The sequence below is a fragment of the Myotis davidii genome, unplaced genomic scaffold (assembly GCF_000327345.1).
Source record: "Myotis davidii unplaced genomic scaffold, ASM32734v1 scaffold450, whole genome shotgun sequence".
Lineage (NCBI taxonomy): Eukaryota > Metazoa > Chordata > Mammalia > Chiroptera > Vespertilionidae > Myotis > Myotis davidii.
The window spans coordinates 351,455-369,546 of NW_006282385.1; the positions used below are offsets into that span (position 1 = coordinate 351,455).

General features: G+C 35.3%; 1 protein-coding gene across 2 annotated transcripts in view; it reads right to left on the reverse strand.

Annotated features, from left to right (window-relative positions):
* Window positions 1–3,443: 3,443 nt before the first annotated feature.
* The window catches only part of ATG3 (autophagy related 3), a 29,726-nt gene continuing 15,077 nt past the window's right edge, over window positions 3,444–18,092 (reverse strand). For both annotated transcript variants that reach the window (XM_006752916.2, XM_015559192.1), the window contains exons 6-12: window positions 13,831–13,880; window positions 11,469–11,550; window positions 9,816–9,850; window positions 9,429–9,584; window positions 7,593–7,720; window positions 5,293–5,361; window positions 3,444–3,711 (exon numbers count right to left, since the gene is read on the reverse strand). In XM_006752916.2, the coding sequence (XP_006752979.1) occupies window positions 3,630–3,711; window positions 5,293–5,361; window positions 7,593–7,720; window positions 9,429–9,584; window positions 9,816–9,850; window positions 11,469–11,550; window positions 13,831–13,880 (602 nt within the window). In that variant the 3' untranslated portion in view covers window positions 3,444–3,629. The remainder of the gene's footprint in view (window positions 3,712–5,292; window positions 5,362–7,592; window positions 7,721–9,428; window positions 9,585–9,815; window positions 9,851–11,468; window positions 11,551–13,830; window positions 13,881–18,092) is intronic.

An 18,092-nucleotide genomic window follows, 5' to 3' on the forward strand; every position in this document is an offset into this window, starting at 1 on the left:
CAATAATATGCTCCTTTAAATCTTTGGAAGTAGAAAAGTAAAAATTATAAATGCAAAGCATTCTCCATTCTGTAGCTTCATAAATAATAAGTTTTACCTATGAATCACCTTACAAAAGCTCATGTACTATAACAGAATTCCTTGTAAAAGTCTGATATTTTTACCTAACATTTTTAGGAGAATCTAGGTTTAAGTTGCTTGGTTGTCTCTCCTTTTATTGAAATAAAACCCAAATCCTACAAAATGAACTATGCATTTAGATAAGTGAGTTTTGCAAAGTGCTTTGGGAGCTCTCAAATCATTGACTTATTTGAATTATTTAAAATATACACCACTTTTAAACTGTTAAAAAACATAAAACACCAACATATTATATGGCAAATACTTAGTACACTGTATACCATCACATCATTGTGTACTTCCAGGTTAAATCATTTTTGTGCAAAGTCAGAATTAACATTCTCCACCATTTGGATTAGCTAAAAAGTACATCTTGAAGTTAAATTGGTATTTTAAAAAACATAGAGACTTCTGCCTTGGGATATAGAGAGCTGGAAAAATGTTGCTTCCACCCCTGCAGCAAAAAGAACAAGTTGAGCTTCAAATGTAAGACTTTAAATTTGAACCTGTAGGAGACCTGAAGTTGCAAAGGAAACAACTGGTCCAAAATCATCTCTGCAGGAAAAAGAGAGGTGACACAACCTCCCTAAGGTACTGCAGCTGGATTAATTCTTTAATCCATAAATTATTTCCCTTATGGAGATTTCCTTGCAATGTAAGAATTGGACTACAACTGGAAAAAGGAGAATGGCAGAATAGTTCTGGGAAAAGGAGAATGGCAGCCCTTGAGGCTGAAGATAGTGAGGGAGTCCACATCATCTTACAGGCTCTTCCTCCAAGAACTCCACCAAGCACTCAAAAAAGGACAGGAGAGAGCCCTAAGAAGTGTCCATTATGGTACAGTCCTGGGGTAGGGGAACAGCAGTTATGCATGAGGGGCAGAAACTTCACCAGAATCTTTCCCCTCTATGTCCACTACAGCACAAAATGCCTTCAAAACTAACACAAATTACTAAAGAAGAAATAGACCTAAATATAATTAAATGTGTTTAAAACTTTCCAAAAAAACCCCTTAAGACCCAGAAGGTTTCACTAGCAAATTCTCTAATTCTATACAATTATCTCCAACAAAAGAGAAACACTTCCCAAGTCATATTATAAGGCCAACATTACCGTAAAACCAAAATCAGATAGACATTAGAAGAAATCTACTGCCAATATCCCTCATGAACATAGATGGACCTAGGGGGAATGGTGCTGGATGAAGTCAGACAGAGAAAGACAAATATACTCCGCTTATATGTGGAATCTAAAGAACAACATAAATGAACAAATTTACAGATACATAGAACAAACTGATGATTGCTACATGGAAAACAGTTTGGGGGGTTAGGTTTAAAAGGAAACAAGATTAGGAAGTACAAACCGAAGTTACAAAATAGTCACAGGGATATAATGTACATCTTAGGGGAATATAGTCAATAATATCATCATATCTATATATGGTGTCAGGTGGGTGCAAGACCTATCAGGGGATCACTTTAAGTTATATAAATGTCCAACCACTATGTGTACACCTGAAATATAATATTGAATGTCATCTGTAACTGAAAAATTAAAGATTTAAGGGTATCTGTAATTTTGATAAATTAGACTTAACTGGAATAATATTGACAATATCTAACATTGAATATCATTTAAAAGTATTCAAAAATAGGTTCATAAAATCAATTTTTAAGGTTCATTTAATAAAGTAGTTTGCTGGCTACATGATCAAGATATCTGAGGTATATTAAATGATGATGTCCATATTTATATCTCTGTATTATATTACATCAAACACTACTTTAACTCTACAAAGTTATTTTCCTTATGGAGATTTCCTTGCAATGTAAGAAGTGGACTACAATTGGAAAAAGGAGAAACATAAAAGGGTTATTAATGGTATTCTTGAATGCTGAGAAAAAAAAACAAAACAAAAACCCGTAAGGTTCCTTAATTGGAGGGGTTAGCCACTCATTTGCAGGAAAGAACAGGGATGAGAGGCACTGTGGGAGTATAAAGAGAATGTAGTAGGAGTTATCAAAGGGCCTGGTTTTGTTGTTTTTTTAAGTTGTGTTGTCTTTTTATTATTGAGTTTCAACAGTTCTATGTATGGGGTTTTGGATGTTTCTTGACACATGCTTTGCAAATGTTTCTCCCATTCTGTGGGTGGTTGTTTCAGTTTCTTGATGGTGTTCTTTGAAGCACAAGTTTGAAATATTGATAAAGTCCAATTTGCCTTATTTCTCGTTACACATCATGTTGTTGTATCTAAGAAATTACTGCCTAATTCAAGGTCAAAGATTTACTCCTATGTTTTCTTCTAATAGTTTTATAGTTTCAGCTCTTGTATTTAGGTTGATGATCCATTTTAATTTTTTTATATGGTGTAAGGCAGGAGTCCAACTTCATCCTTTTGTATGAGTATATCCAGTTATCACAGAACCACCAACATGAATGGAGGCTGGGAATAACCCATATTCATACTCTCCTGGAGAGTATATCAGCTTCTCTTTCTTTAATGGAATCTATCGGTTCTCTGGATTTTGCTGACAGATGTCCATGATCTCTCAGCTCCAGCACTTTCCAGAAAGCAGCAGTGTCCCAGTTGGCTCATCAAAACTGAGTGCGGGGTCCCGTTACCTCAACACTGGGTCAATATATGGTTAGCACATCTTTGGTTCTTAGGATTGAGAAGACTGTTTTCTTTAGTAATCAAAGACCTTATGTCCACCTGGTTGCTCGTCTCATGTATGGCCAAGTCACTCATCCTGGCCCCACTTCTCACCTCAGGACCCACGGCTGCGGTTTTCAGGATCTGGGTTGTACTCCTTGGCTCTCAATGTGTGTCTCAGAGTAGAACACACGTAAGCCTGTCTGAACTCCTATAGCTAGATCGATAAACTGATGTGATACAACAAAGGAAACCCTTTAAATTCTACTATTCTACCAGGCAATCACAATAGGAGGAATACTCTTAAATCCTTAATAAATAATAATTTTGGTGGTATGCATTTAATAAAAACAATCAGGAAATTAGATAAGTAACAGCACTTAGCATATTTCCTGGTACATTACTATGTGCTTCATAAATATTAACAGATAGGAGTGTTGGGGAGAAGGTAAGAGAAGAAGATTAAAGAGAAAGAGAAACAAAGGGAAGTCTAGCATACAGTATTTTCTAGGCTTTGTTCTCACACTGTCACATGCTTAAATACCTCCCTCATAAATGTGAATCAAAAATATTTTTATCATCATTCTGTATGAGATACTTCTTGACTTAAAGATTTGTTATAAGGAAAATACTATATCACCTTTTGATAAGAAGCAAGGAAAAACCATCTCTTTACACTCATTTTTATTAAACAAATAAGTCTGGTAGTGGAATTTTTTTATTTAATGCATAAACATATAAGTCCCTTTATTAGAGAAATTGTACATATTGATGAAGAGGGTCAATAGTCACATCTATGGATTAATTCTTTAAAAATCAGAACCAATGATTAGGATAAACTGTAAGTTCTTTGTTACATTGTGAAGTGTCTTGTGTAGTCATATTCTATTGTTGGAATGACAGCTTGTACAAATTTCAAGAAAATTAGAAGATACCTAAGGTCTTTGGTTAAGGAAAATAGATTGGTAAGTAGCTTTATGATTTAAGCTAACATTGTAATTATCTATTTTATTAAGCAATAATTTCTCAGAAAAAATACTTAAGACGAGATCTTAAATCAAATATATTTTAAAAATTGACTCATGCAAGCTTGTGTCTAGCCATATGAGGCTCCCTTCCCTTTTAATATTTGAATGTGAAAATTCTTGAGTAACAGTTCATAAAGGCTAATTATTTTGGTATAAAAATAAAGACAGGGTTGTCCATGTTAAAATGACTCTTTCACTGCCTAAAAATCTGCCTATGTTAGAAAATGAGACGGGGTAAAGAATATAAAAGCACTGAAGCAAAAGAAAAAAAAATTAGGTGGAAATCCTCCATAAGAACCAATTCTAGGTTAGTACATCTGTTTTTGGCGTAGGATCTGTTAAATTGGGCTATCTTTAATAAAACTCTGAATTTTTCCTATATTCCATTGTACTTGAAAACATTAGGAGCTTAATTTTTACTGGGAGAACTGATGACTGAATTTTAAATTATAGTCTTCCAAGTTGCTACCTAGCCACAGAGATGAATGCTCCAATTATGACTAGGATTTCAGGAATAAATTTAGTTTGGACTAAAAGTTCCTGACTTGTTTCAATATCAAATCGGTTCATATACCTCTGAGGGATGCACTTCATTTGCAATGCTTAGGCTACCTGTAATATCAAGACAGCAATGACTCCTTAATCTATATCTAACACCTGGGGGCATAAACCACCATGTCTAATATCAATCTGGCACAAAGCTAATTCAAGCTATTTGCATCTAAACCACTGACTTTGGCTGCTTTTGATGAATCCATGTTATGGGTACACATATTTCAGGATTCAGCAGTTTACTTAATTTATTCATCTTGTAAACCCCAGAGAAGGCAATTATAGCAAGACGGATATACTCTTCTTGCAGAAAAATGAAAATTAAAAAGAAAAAGAAAAAAAGAAATGGGGGAAAATGAAAATACTGTATTTTAAGAATATCTGAAATATGCTTCAATTGCTTTACTTTTTAATTAATCTATTTAAGTTGAATTCTTTGCTTCAGAGAGACCTCAGACAATGAATTCTACTTTTACCTGAGAAGAAAGCACATTTTATAAAATGTTAAATTAGAAATATACTTAGGGAAAAGGTAATCATGTGTTAGCCTCTAAATTAGTAGACTACTCATCTTTCATCAATAAATTAAGCCCATTGAGTTTCTTTTTCATGAAGAGCAATAGTTTTATATTCATATACACTTAGCCACTGCCTCTTCAATAAACAAGAGCATTTAGCAAACTTGTTTCAGTCTCTGTAACAAGGCAGACCTGTTACACACAGGGACATATGCTGATCTACTGAACAAGGCAGAATAATCATAATATAAGACATTCTAAATAAATTAAATATTCCCATTAAGACTTCCAGATATGAGAGGCTAAAACAAGTTATAGGTACTATGCCATTAAGGTTAAACTAAATCAATCCCTGCCTCCCCTCCAAAAAAATCCTAGGAGCCAATTTGCCACTAGTCATATAAACAGGTAAGGATACATATGAACACCAAGTTCTCCCCCTCCTTCTGCAACAGTCTCAATGATTTTCTTCATCACCTCAGCATGCCTAAAAGGAAAAGAACAAATCTTAGGAAAATAGATCAATTAGACCAAAATAGGAATTTTTGTTTGTAAAGAAATCTACCTTACTGTCAATGAATCAGTTTTAATATATAACAGTTACATTAGAAGACATTCTTCCTATTTCCCAACAAGTCAGATGGGTGAGTAATGAAGACAGCTTTATTGGAGGAGGGGCAATTTTAAAAAGCTCTGGTAATCACAGATGAACACAATGGTACCAGTTAGCTTTTCTATAATGGGGGTAGAAGGCTGGTATGATTGGGGTGCGGGGATAGAGGGCAGTTACAAAACCAGAGAAAGGGAAATCATGCCAGGGCAGAATTGTAGAGCAAAGGCTCTCTGCTGAGAAAGAAGAAGAATCAAACCATGTATGGTAACAGTCAAAAAAAGGGGGGAGATATTTATAATGCTGTAATTCTGGCTGTTTAAATATTTAGCTGAAAATAAGCCAAAACTGAATGAAAGAAAAGCTAACTGGTCAGTCAAGACGTTTAGATATTTTCTTTGTCCTCATTCATGCTGTAAAATTTATCTCATTTTATTACAAAGTATTTTTGTCTTTACATAGAGAACTAGAGACCCGATGCATGAAATTGGTGCAAGAGTAGACCTTCACAGCCGTGGCGGCTGTCTGGATCCATCTCTCGCAGCCACAGAGGCTGCCTCCATCCCACGGCTGTAGCCCTGGATTTGTCCAGAAGGACACCCGGTCTACTTAGCATATTACGCTTTTATTATTATAGATGATATTTATCTCAAGTTTTTGTCCTACCAACAAATCCTTTCATAGCCAACTGGTGTTTCTTCTGTGCTATACAAAAGAAAATTGGGTACATAAACTGAGAAAAGGACAACGTACAAAAGTAATGAATAACCTTTTATATCACCCTGGCTTAAAGACATGATGCTTCACTTTTTATGAATACAACCTTCATGACAGAGGCACTTAACTTAGAAGATGAGAGATTAAATATGTATTAACTCTGAGGCTATGAAGGCATAATCTGAGGTGACCCATGGCAAGGCCTAAATTGTCCTTAAAGTCTCATTTTACAGGCCTCCAGAATTTCTGCCATATTTACATTTTATTCCATTACATAGTAGTTATTTATTAAAATTGTATAAAATTAATTCCATTAAATTACTTACCTCTTTTACCAATTGAGTAAAATTTACACCTCAGAGTGTAAATTTAATAAGCACCATCCTAAAACCTCAAGCCAAAGAATGAATCAAACAGAACTATCAAAAATAAAAACCTTTTAGATTAAGTAATTGAAAACTAAAACTAATGATGTGTAAATTACCTTTCACAACAATATTAATACTTCTTGACATAAACTGGAAAAATGAACCAAACGTTCTATGGGATAAAGTCTGAGAATAAAAAGGTTGTAAAAAATTAGAAGAAAATATTAAAGAATTTTTGAAAACTAGAATGTTGCATCGAATAAGTCAATAGAATATCAGAGTTTTCATCTGAAAATTATTGTTACCAGGATTTCTCAATAATTTTGTGAAAGTTACCCATTAGAAACAACTAATAAAGAAATTGGCACGTAACACCTCTTTTACTTTTACTTTTTTTTAAGGAAACTTCTGAACAAATCATGTACATAAATTCAGCTTCACTTATTTGATTCTGTAAAAACACACTGATATAAAGAAAATCCAAAATTATAAAATGTACTTGATTTGGTAGGACTGAAAACTTTTTTTTTTAATATATCTGTTATTGATTTTTTACAGAGAGGAAGGGAGAGGAATAGAGAGTTAGAAACATCGATGAGACAGAGACATCAATCAGCTGCCTCCTGCACACTCCCCACTGGGTATGTGCCCGCAAGCAAGGTACATGCCCTTGAGTCTGCAGGCCGACACTCTATCCATTGAGCTAAACCAGTTAGGGCTGAAAACTTCTTGACTAAAGAGTAAAGGAGACTAGAAAGTCTGCATATACACCTCCCTTCACTAACCAATAAAAGGAGAAAAATAGGTCACCTAGAAAAAGCACAAGGTTAATTTATAATCCATATTCACAGAAAGATACAGCATGATAGAGCAAACCATGTCTAAATAGTGAGTATTTTTTTTAATATAAAAAGGATCATCCAAACTATTCGTGGAGATAAAAATAGGAGTAAAATCACCAAGATTGATACCATAACTAAACACATACAAAGAATAAAAATATATTCACACACACACACAGACCTGCATGGGTGAACTGAACACATAGGAGGTGGTGGGAGATGAGGATGATTTTCAATGGTCACTGTTTTCTTCACATGATCTTGACTGATGTCTTCATACATGTGTTCAACTGTTAAAGGCTGCCGTTGCTGAGACCATAAAAAACGTTTTAAAATTATCCTTTAAAAACTTTAGGCCTAAAATTCAATATTTATAATATATTTATCTCCACCCCCCCTCCCCCCCCCACAACACTTGCAATTCAGTATGCTAGACTATTTAGAATTATCAGATTATTTGGGGGAAATTTTATACCAAGAAAGGAGAGGGAAGTCTGTCCATCAGACTATATGACATCAACCATCACCTAATGTAGTAAAGATCTCATGAAAAGGCAGGTTCATGGTTATCCAAATGTTTTATAACTACTACTCATTTTTTAGGGATATTTTATTTTCTTGTTTCCTATTGATCGTCATTGGAATAACAGGTTAAACAAGTAAATTTTATTTTAGTTATGACTTTTTTAAAAAAAGTTTTCTGTCTTAAGGGAAAAAGACACACATGTGCCCTGGACATTTTTCCCAGTGGTTAGAGCATCGGCCAAAGGACCAAAGGGTTTCAGTTCCATTCCTGGTCAAGGGCACATATCTAAGTTGCAGGTTTGATCCCTGGTCCCGTTTGGGACACATGTGGGAGGCAACCAGTCAATGTGTCTCTCTAACATCAATGTTTCTCTCTCTCTCCCTCCCCGCTTCTCCTTCCCTTCCTACTTTCTCTCTAAAGATCAGTGGAAAATATATCCTCCAGTGAGGATTAAAAAAAACAACCAAAAACATACACATGTAACAAGATCTATAATAATAAAAGCACAACATGCTAATTAGACCGGACGACCTTCCGGACGAAGCTGGGGCTGCAAGGGAAGCCCGAGTCCCAGGTGCCAGCAGCCAGGAAAAGGAAGGCCTACTCTTGAACAAACTTTGTGCATCGGGCCTCCAGTCATTCTATAAATGCTTAGTTATCCAATAGGTGTAGTCCCAAACAAAATTTATTACAACAAACCAAGTTCATTTTCCTTCACAATTAAAAAGAATAAGCTCAGGGACCAAGTAATAAATACATAACAGATTATTTATGTTCAATTCTTAGTAAGAATGTTGTCACGTTGAATAATTCATAGTTTCTTCAAAGTAAGAATCAAGTGCGACAATTCACCATAGGTAAGATCTGGAAACAGCCTAAGTGCCCATCAGTAGATGAATGGATTAGAAAACTGTGGTACATCGACACCATGGAATACTATGCTGCTCTAAAAAGGAAGGAACTCTTACCATTTGCAACGGCATGGATGGAACTGGAGAGCATTATGCTAAGTGAAATAAGCCAGTCAATGAAGGGAAAATACCATATGATCTCAGTCATTCATGGATAATTGAGACCATTATAAACTTTTGAACAATAATAGATACAGAGGCAGAGCTGCCTCAAACAGATTGTCAAACTGCAGCAGGAAGGCCAGGGAGTGTCGGGGGGGAGAAGGTAGGGGGGGAAGAGATCAACCAAAGGACTTGTATGCATGCATATAAGCATAACCAATGGACATAAGACACTGGGGGATAGGGAAGGCTAGGGGACTGTCTAGGACAGGGGGAAAAAATGGACACATATGTAATACCCTTTGTAATAAAAAATTTAAAAAAAAAGAATCAAGTGCAATATTAACCATAAAATTATAAAACAAGTGATATCTAAAATTTAAAAGGCCATATACAATATATATCCATAGACCTAATGATGAAGAAATTAAATCCAACAATTTAAAATATTTACATTAAAATACATTTTTATTTTTACCTCATCGTAGCCAAACAACCATAGTCGTGGTGTCTGATAATATTTATCATAAGTGATATAAAGGTTATATGTTCTGGTTTGCAAAATAGCATCTTCACTTCCAGCATCAGTTTTAGCTTTACAAGCTTCTACTATTTTCCTTGTGTCTAGGGTAGCCTGGCAATAATAGAAAAAAAATTTACAACCATTAAAATCGCTATGAATGTGACATTTTAGAAAATCTATTTTTCTCACCCTATGTATTTATTTTTCAAAAGCAGATATAACTTAAAACTCAAAATTTTATATGCTTTGAAGAGCTTATTTGAAATATCAAGGTATTAATAAAAACACTAATCCCTTACTTAATTCATTAAAAATTAACTAAAGAAAACTCAATTTACAAACCTCATCTGTTTCCAACAATCCACTCTCTTCATATTCTGTTGTAAAAAGCAACAAAAAATTAATCGAGTTCAAAATAATTTTGTAAACCAAATTATATATTATTTCAGAGTATCAATGAAAAACTGGGTTTTGCTTTTGTTTCTGACAATAACAAATAAATATATGTGAGAATCTATACATATTCTACAACGGCAGCAACTCTACCTGGTAGAGAGCCAGACTGGAGGAATGTCAGCATATTAAGGCTTGGTCTGTGCTACAGTTATTAATACCAACTGGCATAATAAAACTGTAAAGTCCTCAGGGACTCCATAGCATACACAAGGCTATTTATATAATTGCAAAAAAACGTGCTCATTAAAGTCACCAGTGACTTCTACTTTGCTGAATCCAGTCCAAGAGTCCCAGTTTTCATCTTAATTGACCTTCCTTGGCGTCTAAGATACTCTATTTTTTGGGCTTTGCTCTCACCTTACTTTTTCTTCACTATCTCCTATGCTCGTTCCTCTTCATCATCTGGACTATTTAAAAAACAATACAAAAGAACACCAAAACTCTACAGTAATGAAGACTCAGTTTTTGGACCTTCTCTATCTACACTTACTCCTTGATGATTTATTTCACTAATCTCAAAGGTTTTAAATGTTGATGACTCCCATATTTATTCCATGACTACAGACCTGAATACCTAATTGTTTAACTTATGGCTCAAATGAATGACTAAGGGACATCACAAATATCACATTCCAAAACCAAGCTCCCCACTCCCCCTCCAAAGCTATTCAGTCCTCAAGTTTTCTCCATCACAGTTAATGACATCATTCCAGATGGACAGGTTAAAAACACTTGACTATTCTGTCTCGCTCATGCCACATTCATTCCAGCAGCAAATCCTTTTGCACTCCCTCCACCCTTAAATATGTCCAGAATTCTGGTTCTCATCATTTCCAATGTTGCCACTGAGTGTTTTGTTTAGATGAACAAAAAGGCCTCCTGTTATCCTATCCTCCTTTCAGTCTATTCTCAACACTGCAGTCAAATTCTGTTAAAATGTTAAATCTCATTCTAAGTTACTCCTCTACTTTGAAAAGCCCCCCACTGGTTTCTCACCTCACTTCTGAGTTAAAGCCAGAGCCCTACATGATCTGCCCCCATTACCTCTCTGACTCTCCGCTCACTTCTCTCTGAACATAGGAGCCTCCTCAGAGTATTTGATAAGCCACCCATGCTCCCACTTCAGAACCTCCGCACTCCTCCTGAGATATCCAAATAGCTTGTTCACTTACTTCCTATAAGGCTTTACTCAAAAGGCATATTCTCAACGAGGTTTTTCTTCATCAACCTATTTAAAAATTACAACATTCATCCCACCTTAAGACTCCCTTATTCTCCCCTTTATTTTTCTCCCTAACACTTATAACCATCTAATACATACAGTAAATTATTTGCTTATGTGTTGTTTTTGTTTGTTTATTGCTTTATCTCCAATACCAAAAAGTATCTGATACATAGATAATGTATTGCTCAATAAAAATTTGCTGAATCATGTTAAAATTTAGAACTCAATGGAGCAGAGTTCTTAATCCACATAAATTACAAATATTCCCAAATCAATATTCTAGTGTAATGCAAGCGAATCTGGAACACAGATACCTTCCATATCTGCAGCTTCCCCTTCATCTTCCTCTTCCTCCTCTTCACATAATGCTGAGCAATCTTGGAGTTTTATACTATCCTTTGAAATTAATTATATTTAAAGTCATTTCAATATGTTCATTAGTTCTAATGCCAAGCACTCACATGACAGCATGGTGCTAACCAGTGAAAATTAAGAGTGATAAGACAGTCCTTATCCTTAAGAAACTCTTCCAGTGAGATGACAAACCCAAAAAACAATCATTAAAAGTGATGTGCTAAGGGCTGTGAAAAATATAAAAAGCATTATATAAGCACCATGAGTCATCTAAGTCAACCATTTAAAAATAGCTGCCAGTTGTTTTTAGTTAACCAATTCATTAGTATTAGAAAATCAATTAACAGTTATATTAACTTAAACACATAATTTAAAGGACAAAAAGTTATACATTTATAAATCACAATACACTTATCATTAGTATTAGAAAATCAATTAACAGTTATATTAACTTAAACACATAATTTAAAGGACAAAAAGTTATACATTTATAAATCACAATACACTTATCATTAGTATTAGAAAATCAATTAACAGTTATATTAACTTAAACACATAATTTAAAGGACAAAAAGTTATACATTTATAAATCACAATACACTTATATGTTAAATTTTATTATTATAAATCAAACAATATATTTTAATTATGAACATACTGGCTGAATTAAGCAAATTACAATTGTTACAACACATACGATTTCAGTTCAATTTCTTAACTATATTAGCACTAAAAAGAATAATGCTAGCCAAGACAAGCCTATAACTGGTACATTTATTATTTTCACAAATTAATATTCTGAAATTCTGAAGTAAAAAAATTGGACATCTAGTTTTTACCTAATTTACAATTTCAATTAGGGATGATTTTATTTATCACTGGAAACTTAGATCATATACCAGTATGTCATTATTACACCAAAAATATGAAACACAGAAGAAAGTATCTGGATGATTATTTGATGAGCCAACATCTGACAAACTGGTCATTAAGGGAAACTTTAATTAATTCACTCCTAATGTCTTGGTAGGGCCAGACCAAGTTTTTCTTGGCCCTCAGGCAGGATGTTCCCCACCCCTGTTATAGTACGACATAAATATGTTAAGTAACAGAACAAGTGCCATATTAACCACTATTGCATTTAGTAAAAATTCTTGAAAGAATTCCCATAAGCGTATCAAAACAATGTCATCCAAACTACTCTACCATTATCATTCTCCAAATCTGAAGCATATACACTAATGGCTGGAGTAAACAAGATGGTCTCTTTTGACGCAGCAAAGCTATTTCTCCTTAGTCATTCAAATTCTCCAAAATGTACAAATTCAAATGAACTGCACCCTAAGCAAACATAAAAGTGAATTTCTAGCAAGCATAAAATTGTGCGCACTGAAAAAAATTAAACTTGTTTTAGTCTCTAACACTTTCTATTAAGCCCCAGTTAAAAATCCCAAACGATTTTTATGACAAGAACATAAAAAGAGTATCTTAAACTAGTAACTGGTTGAATGCTTCATAAGGAAAAAAAGAGTACAATTATTCTGTCTATTCTATTCTCTCTGAGGCTTGACTTAACAAAATAATTAAGAAGACACGGGTAAAGGCATTTTGTATTATTTTTCATATAATTTCAAATAACTATATAAAAATATAAAGACAATTGCAATCATTTTCTCTTTAGAAATGAAAAGTTAATATAGTCTGAATTGAAAACTTTCAGGAAGAAAAATTCCATCCAATTATATACTTATACCTTGCCAACAAATTGTACAATAAAACCTAACTGATTTAGTTCCCACTCATGATTCAAAATGTCATGATTTTAAATGATGCTAAAGTTTACCTTTACATTTTCAAAAGCAAAAATATCTCATTAGCCATAAATTAAGAAAAAATGATATAATTAGTAAATTGCTTAAGATAATTTTAAACTACAAAAACCATAGCATTACAACCTACTAATTAGCAAGTAAACTACTTCAAAACCCTCCATTTACAGAACATTTAGCATTTATACTTAAAAATAAAAAACTACTTTTTTAAAGTAGCCTAGAAAGCTTCTCAATTAGTAAAAATTAGTTTTACTAGTTATAATTTTAAAAAATGTTTCTCTTATCCATACGACAGATGAAGGAAAAGAAGAGAAACACTGGGAAACAGTAGTGTTTTGGTATGCTGATACACAAAAATGGGGGGGGGGTGAAGTTAGGATATAAAAGAGCTTTATAATAATCAGTTTGAAAAAAATGATATGAATAATCCTAAAATACATATAAATAAACTAGGTCATTGAATTAGGAAACATATCTAATTAACCAGTACCTTGCTTTCCAGTGTAATCTCCTTAACTGCTTCGGTTATTCCTGTAATACCTGTTTAAAATTGTGCATAAAAGATTTAAGTTGTAAACATTTTTCTGATTTAAGCAATATAAAAACACTTAAAATTACTTAAATTCTGACAACTTCTCTGAAATGAGAAGCTAATATTAGCAACAATTTTATGAATGAATTTAATAGAAATAATCCCAAAGGTACTTCTAAAATTTTTTAAAAAATAAAAGAATACCAATTTGATATTTTACCATGAATTATCCTATTTTATCATCCCTCATTTACTATCCATTTACTTTGCTTATGAATCTCTATCAAAAATACATATTCATCCTCAAAAATGAGTATATTAAGAGACTACAGGATGCACATTTACATTTTATTAAAACCTACATTGGAATTTTCTCAACAAGGTATTAGTTATATTACTATGCCATTGGCTTCAGAAATCTAGGATGCCCAGAAGTACTAATACTATATCACATTTATGCAGGGCTTTCTGTTTTACTGTTTCCACATCTTATTTAATCCTTATACTGTCCTGTGTGCTAATTAAGATAATAATTTCTCCCTATGAAGAAATGTCTCACAGCTAGGTAAGTGAGATACTGGAATTCAAATCCACACATTTTGAGTTTTGGTTGAAAGCTCTAACCACTACACCTGATTAAACAATTACCTCAGAACCTATTTGTCTCAATGAAGGTGGCCTTAAGCATATAACAGAATAACAGGTCAGCTAAACAGTATTTCTAATTCAAAATATATGTCAGTGTTCTCACTTAAATAGTTCAAAAAGGATGAAAATAGTAAAGAAAAAACCCTACATTAAAAAATATGCTTTGCTCCTTTGTTAATCTTCTAAAATCTTGATATCATCTGTCAGTATGTCAAAACTAAAAAAATAATTTACTTTCACAAATGGAAAATGCCACAATTCACTCTAACATAGAGCTTTTACTTCATATTTTTCTAAAAATTACTATATAATAGGTATGATTACTTCGTAACAGTAAAAACCATCTTAGCATATTGTATTGGTATTATAAAACAACTAGAGGCCCGGTGCAAGAAAATTCATGCACTGGAGGGGGGGTCCCTCAGCCCGGCCTTCCTCCTTTCACAGTCCAGGAGCCCTCAGGGGCGGGAGGCGACCCAGTGATCAGGGGAAGGTGATGCCCCCATCAAACCTCTGCTGCTGCCACGGCCAGCAGTGCAAGCCTTGGCCGGCCCTGGTTACCTGCGCCTCGGGCCAGCCCTGGGCAGCTGGGCAGCCGACATCTGAGGCTTGCCTGCACCTCGGGCTGGCCCTGGGCAGCTGGGGGGCTGAAGGACTCCGGAGGCAGGCTGGAGGACACCTCAGGTGGGCCCGGCCTTGCCGTGTGCCTCCCACCCTGGCAGGGCTGAGGGGACTGAGCACCGCCATCTTGTGGCTGTGGGCACCACCATCTTTGAGGGTGTGGTAGTCAATTAGCATATTCCCTCCTTATTGGCTGTGGGTGCCGCCAAGTAGGATATATTGGCAAAAATGTCCAGTGACTCTAATGAGTATAATACTCTCAAGGGCTGTGATGGTTAATTTTGCATCAATTTGGCTAGGTTATGTATCCAGATATATGGTCAAACACCAGTTTAAATGTAGCCGTAGAGGTATTTTTTAGATATTATTAACATTTAAATCAGTAGACTTTGAATAAAGCAGATTACTATCCTCCATAATGTGAGTAGGCCTCATCCAATTAATTGAACAAATTTCACCTCCAAACACTTTTAGACTGGAGCTGCAGCAATCAACCCTTACCTAGATCTTCAGCCTGCTGGCAAGCCTGCCCTATAAACCAGACTTGCAAGCTCCCACAATCACATAAGCCAATTCTTAAAAATACATCTATCTACACCTATATCTACAATCTATTTTCTCTATCCATATCTACAGTCTGTTGATTCTGTTTCTCTAGAGAACCATGACTAATATAATAAAAGAGAAACATGTAAATTGACTGTCCCTCTGCTACGCTCACTAGCCAATTAGGAACGAATATGCAAATTAACCTGACAAAGATGGTGGGTTAATTTGCATACACAGGCGCAGGGCGGAGAGCAGAGCAGGAGAGCTGGCAACTTGGGGGAACGTAGCTCCCTAGGTCGCGCCCCTAAGCCGCCGGGTGGAGAGCAAAGCCGGAGAGCCGCCAGACGGAGAGCAAAGCGGGAGAACCGGCAGAGAGTTAAGCGGCTTGGAGAACTTGGCTCCCCAAGCCGCCAGACCAAGAGCAGAGAGGCAGACCTGGCGGCTTGGAGGACTTGGCAGAGTGGGAGGCCATGGGATGGAGACAGAGCAGGAAGGGAAAACCAAGAGCGCGGGGAGCACCAAGAATTCTGGGAATAGTAGTTCTGGTGGCAGCCCCAGGACCTGAAGCGGAAGCCCAGAGTGAGGGGAGCAACAGGAATGCTGGGAATTGTAGTTCTGGTGGCAGATGGATCTCCTAGACACTAGATCAAAGTGAGCCTGGAACAAGTTACTGTTGCGGTGGGGGATGGAGGGAAAGCAAAGGTGGGAGACATAAGTAAAATCAGAGTTTCTCGGAAAAATTAAAGGGAAGATATTCTAAAACTTCCAGGAAATCTCCACCAACGAAGCAAAGAAAAAAAAAATGCCTCTATTATTCTGTGAGCAACAAACCAAACTGGGTTGGGGGTCTCAGACAATTTGCTCGTATGATTGCAAAGACAGACAGAAACTCCCGGATTGGAGAGAGCTCCCCTGAGGGCTCCCAGATTGGAGAGGGTGCAGGTCGAGCTAAGGGACCCACCCCCAGTGCACGAATCTTCATGCACCGGGCCCCCAGTGACTAATATAAGGGCTAAGACAAATCAAAGAAACCTGAAAGAAGTGAAGCACAGAGGAAGCAAAAAACTCTGAGGTGACAAGGAACCAGGCACCTTACCTTGTGAGTCAATAGAAGCATTGTTTTAATCAAATCAGAACACAGTTTAACCCTGAAATTCTAAGGTAATCTCTCATAAACATTAATTACAACTTATTATGTATATCAAATTAACTGCAGTAGAACACTAAGTTGTTTTCCATATATGAAAATGTTACTTGTCCCCATCAGCAAGACAACCATTTTTTTAGTTGTCAATTTTCTGTAATAGATTTTTGTCAATCCAATCATATTGACACCAATTTACCTCTGTAATGAAGGCTTTTGTAAATATGCACATAGATTTTGGGGATAGGGATTAAGGAATAAAATACAATTAAAAAACAGAGTAACTAATTAACTTTACATCAGAAACATAGTGCTATAACCAATGACTATAGCCAGTCAACAGACAATTTCCTATGGATGTGGTGCCCAGTCAGGGGGAAACTAAAGCAGAACAGCTGAATAATTTTGGAAATGATGAAAATAAATGGGCAAAAGAGAATGATTTTGAAATTATTTTAAAAATTTGCTATGCTCTTTAGGCTTTGACATAACAACATTCAACTCATTAAGAAACAAGTGAGTTTTAAATCAAGCAGCCCACGTTCTGAACCTGTGCTTATTATCACCATGAATAAACAGATGGCAGTGTCCCTTATCCAGAGTAAAGGACAAACTGACATACCAAGGTTATTCTTCCTGGACAGATTACTTAGCCTGTCTATTGCAGTGGATCTCAATTCAAGGGCAGCAACTTTGGCCTTCATGGTATAATGGCAATGCCTGGAGGCAGTTTTGGTTGTCACAACTGTAAGAATTCTACTGGCATCTAGTGGGTACAGCCCAGAGATATTGCTAAACATTCTGCATTATACACAAAATGCTACAACAAAGAACTACCCAGCTCAAAACGTTAACAGTGCTAAAGTTGAGAAACCCTGCTCTACCACTACTTTTGATATGCCTCCTACTCTCCAGGGCTTACAGGGAGAAAACTTATTTTTAGTATCATAAATTCAAACTCAGAACATACTTTTACTCAATAAAACTAAGTCCCCCATAAATGGTAGTTAGCTACAGCAGTACATAAAATGCATTTCCATGCATTTTACTTGGAATAAAAAAATCATATTCACAATTCCAAACAACTTATGCAAGAAAACACTTCTGAATGGCTTCAATTTAGTGAAATCCTTTAACAAAAATTTGTTGAATAACTTCTGTACCAGATACTATGTAGATATTGAGGATTCAACAATGAATCTATACTGTCATGGTTTTTACAAACCTCTTAGTAGACATTAAAAAAAATAATTATTAA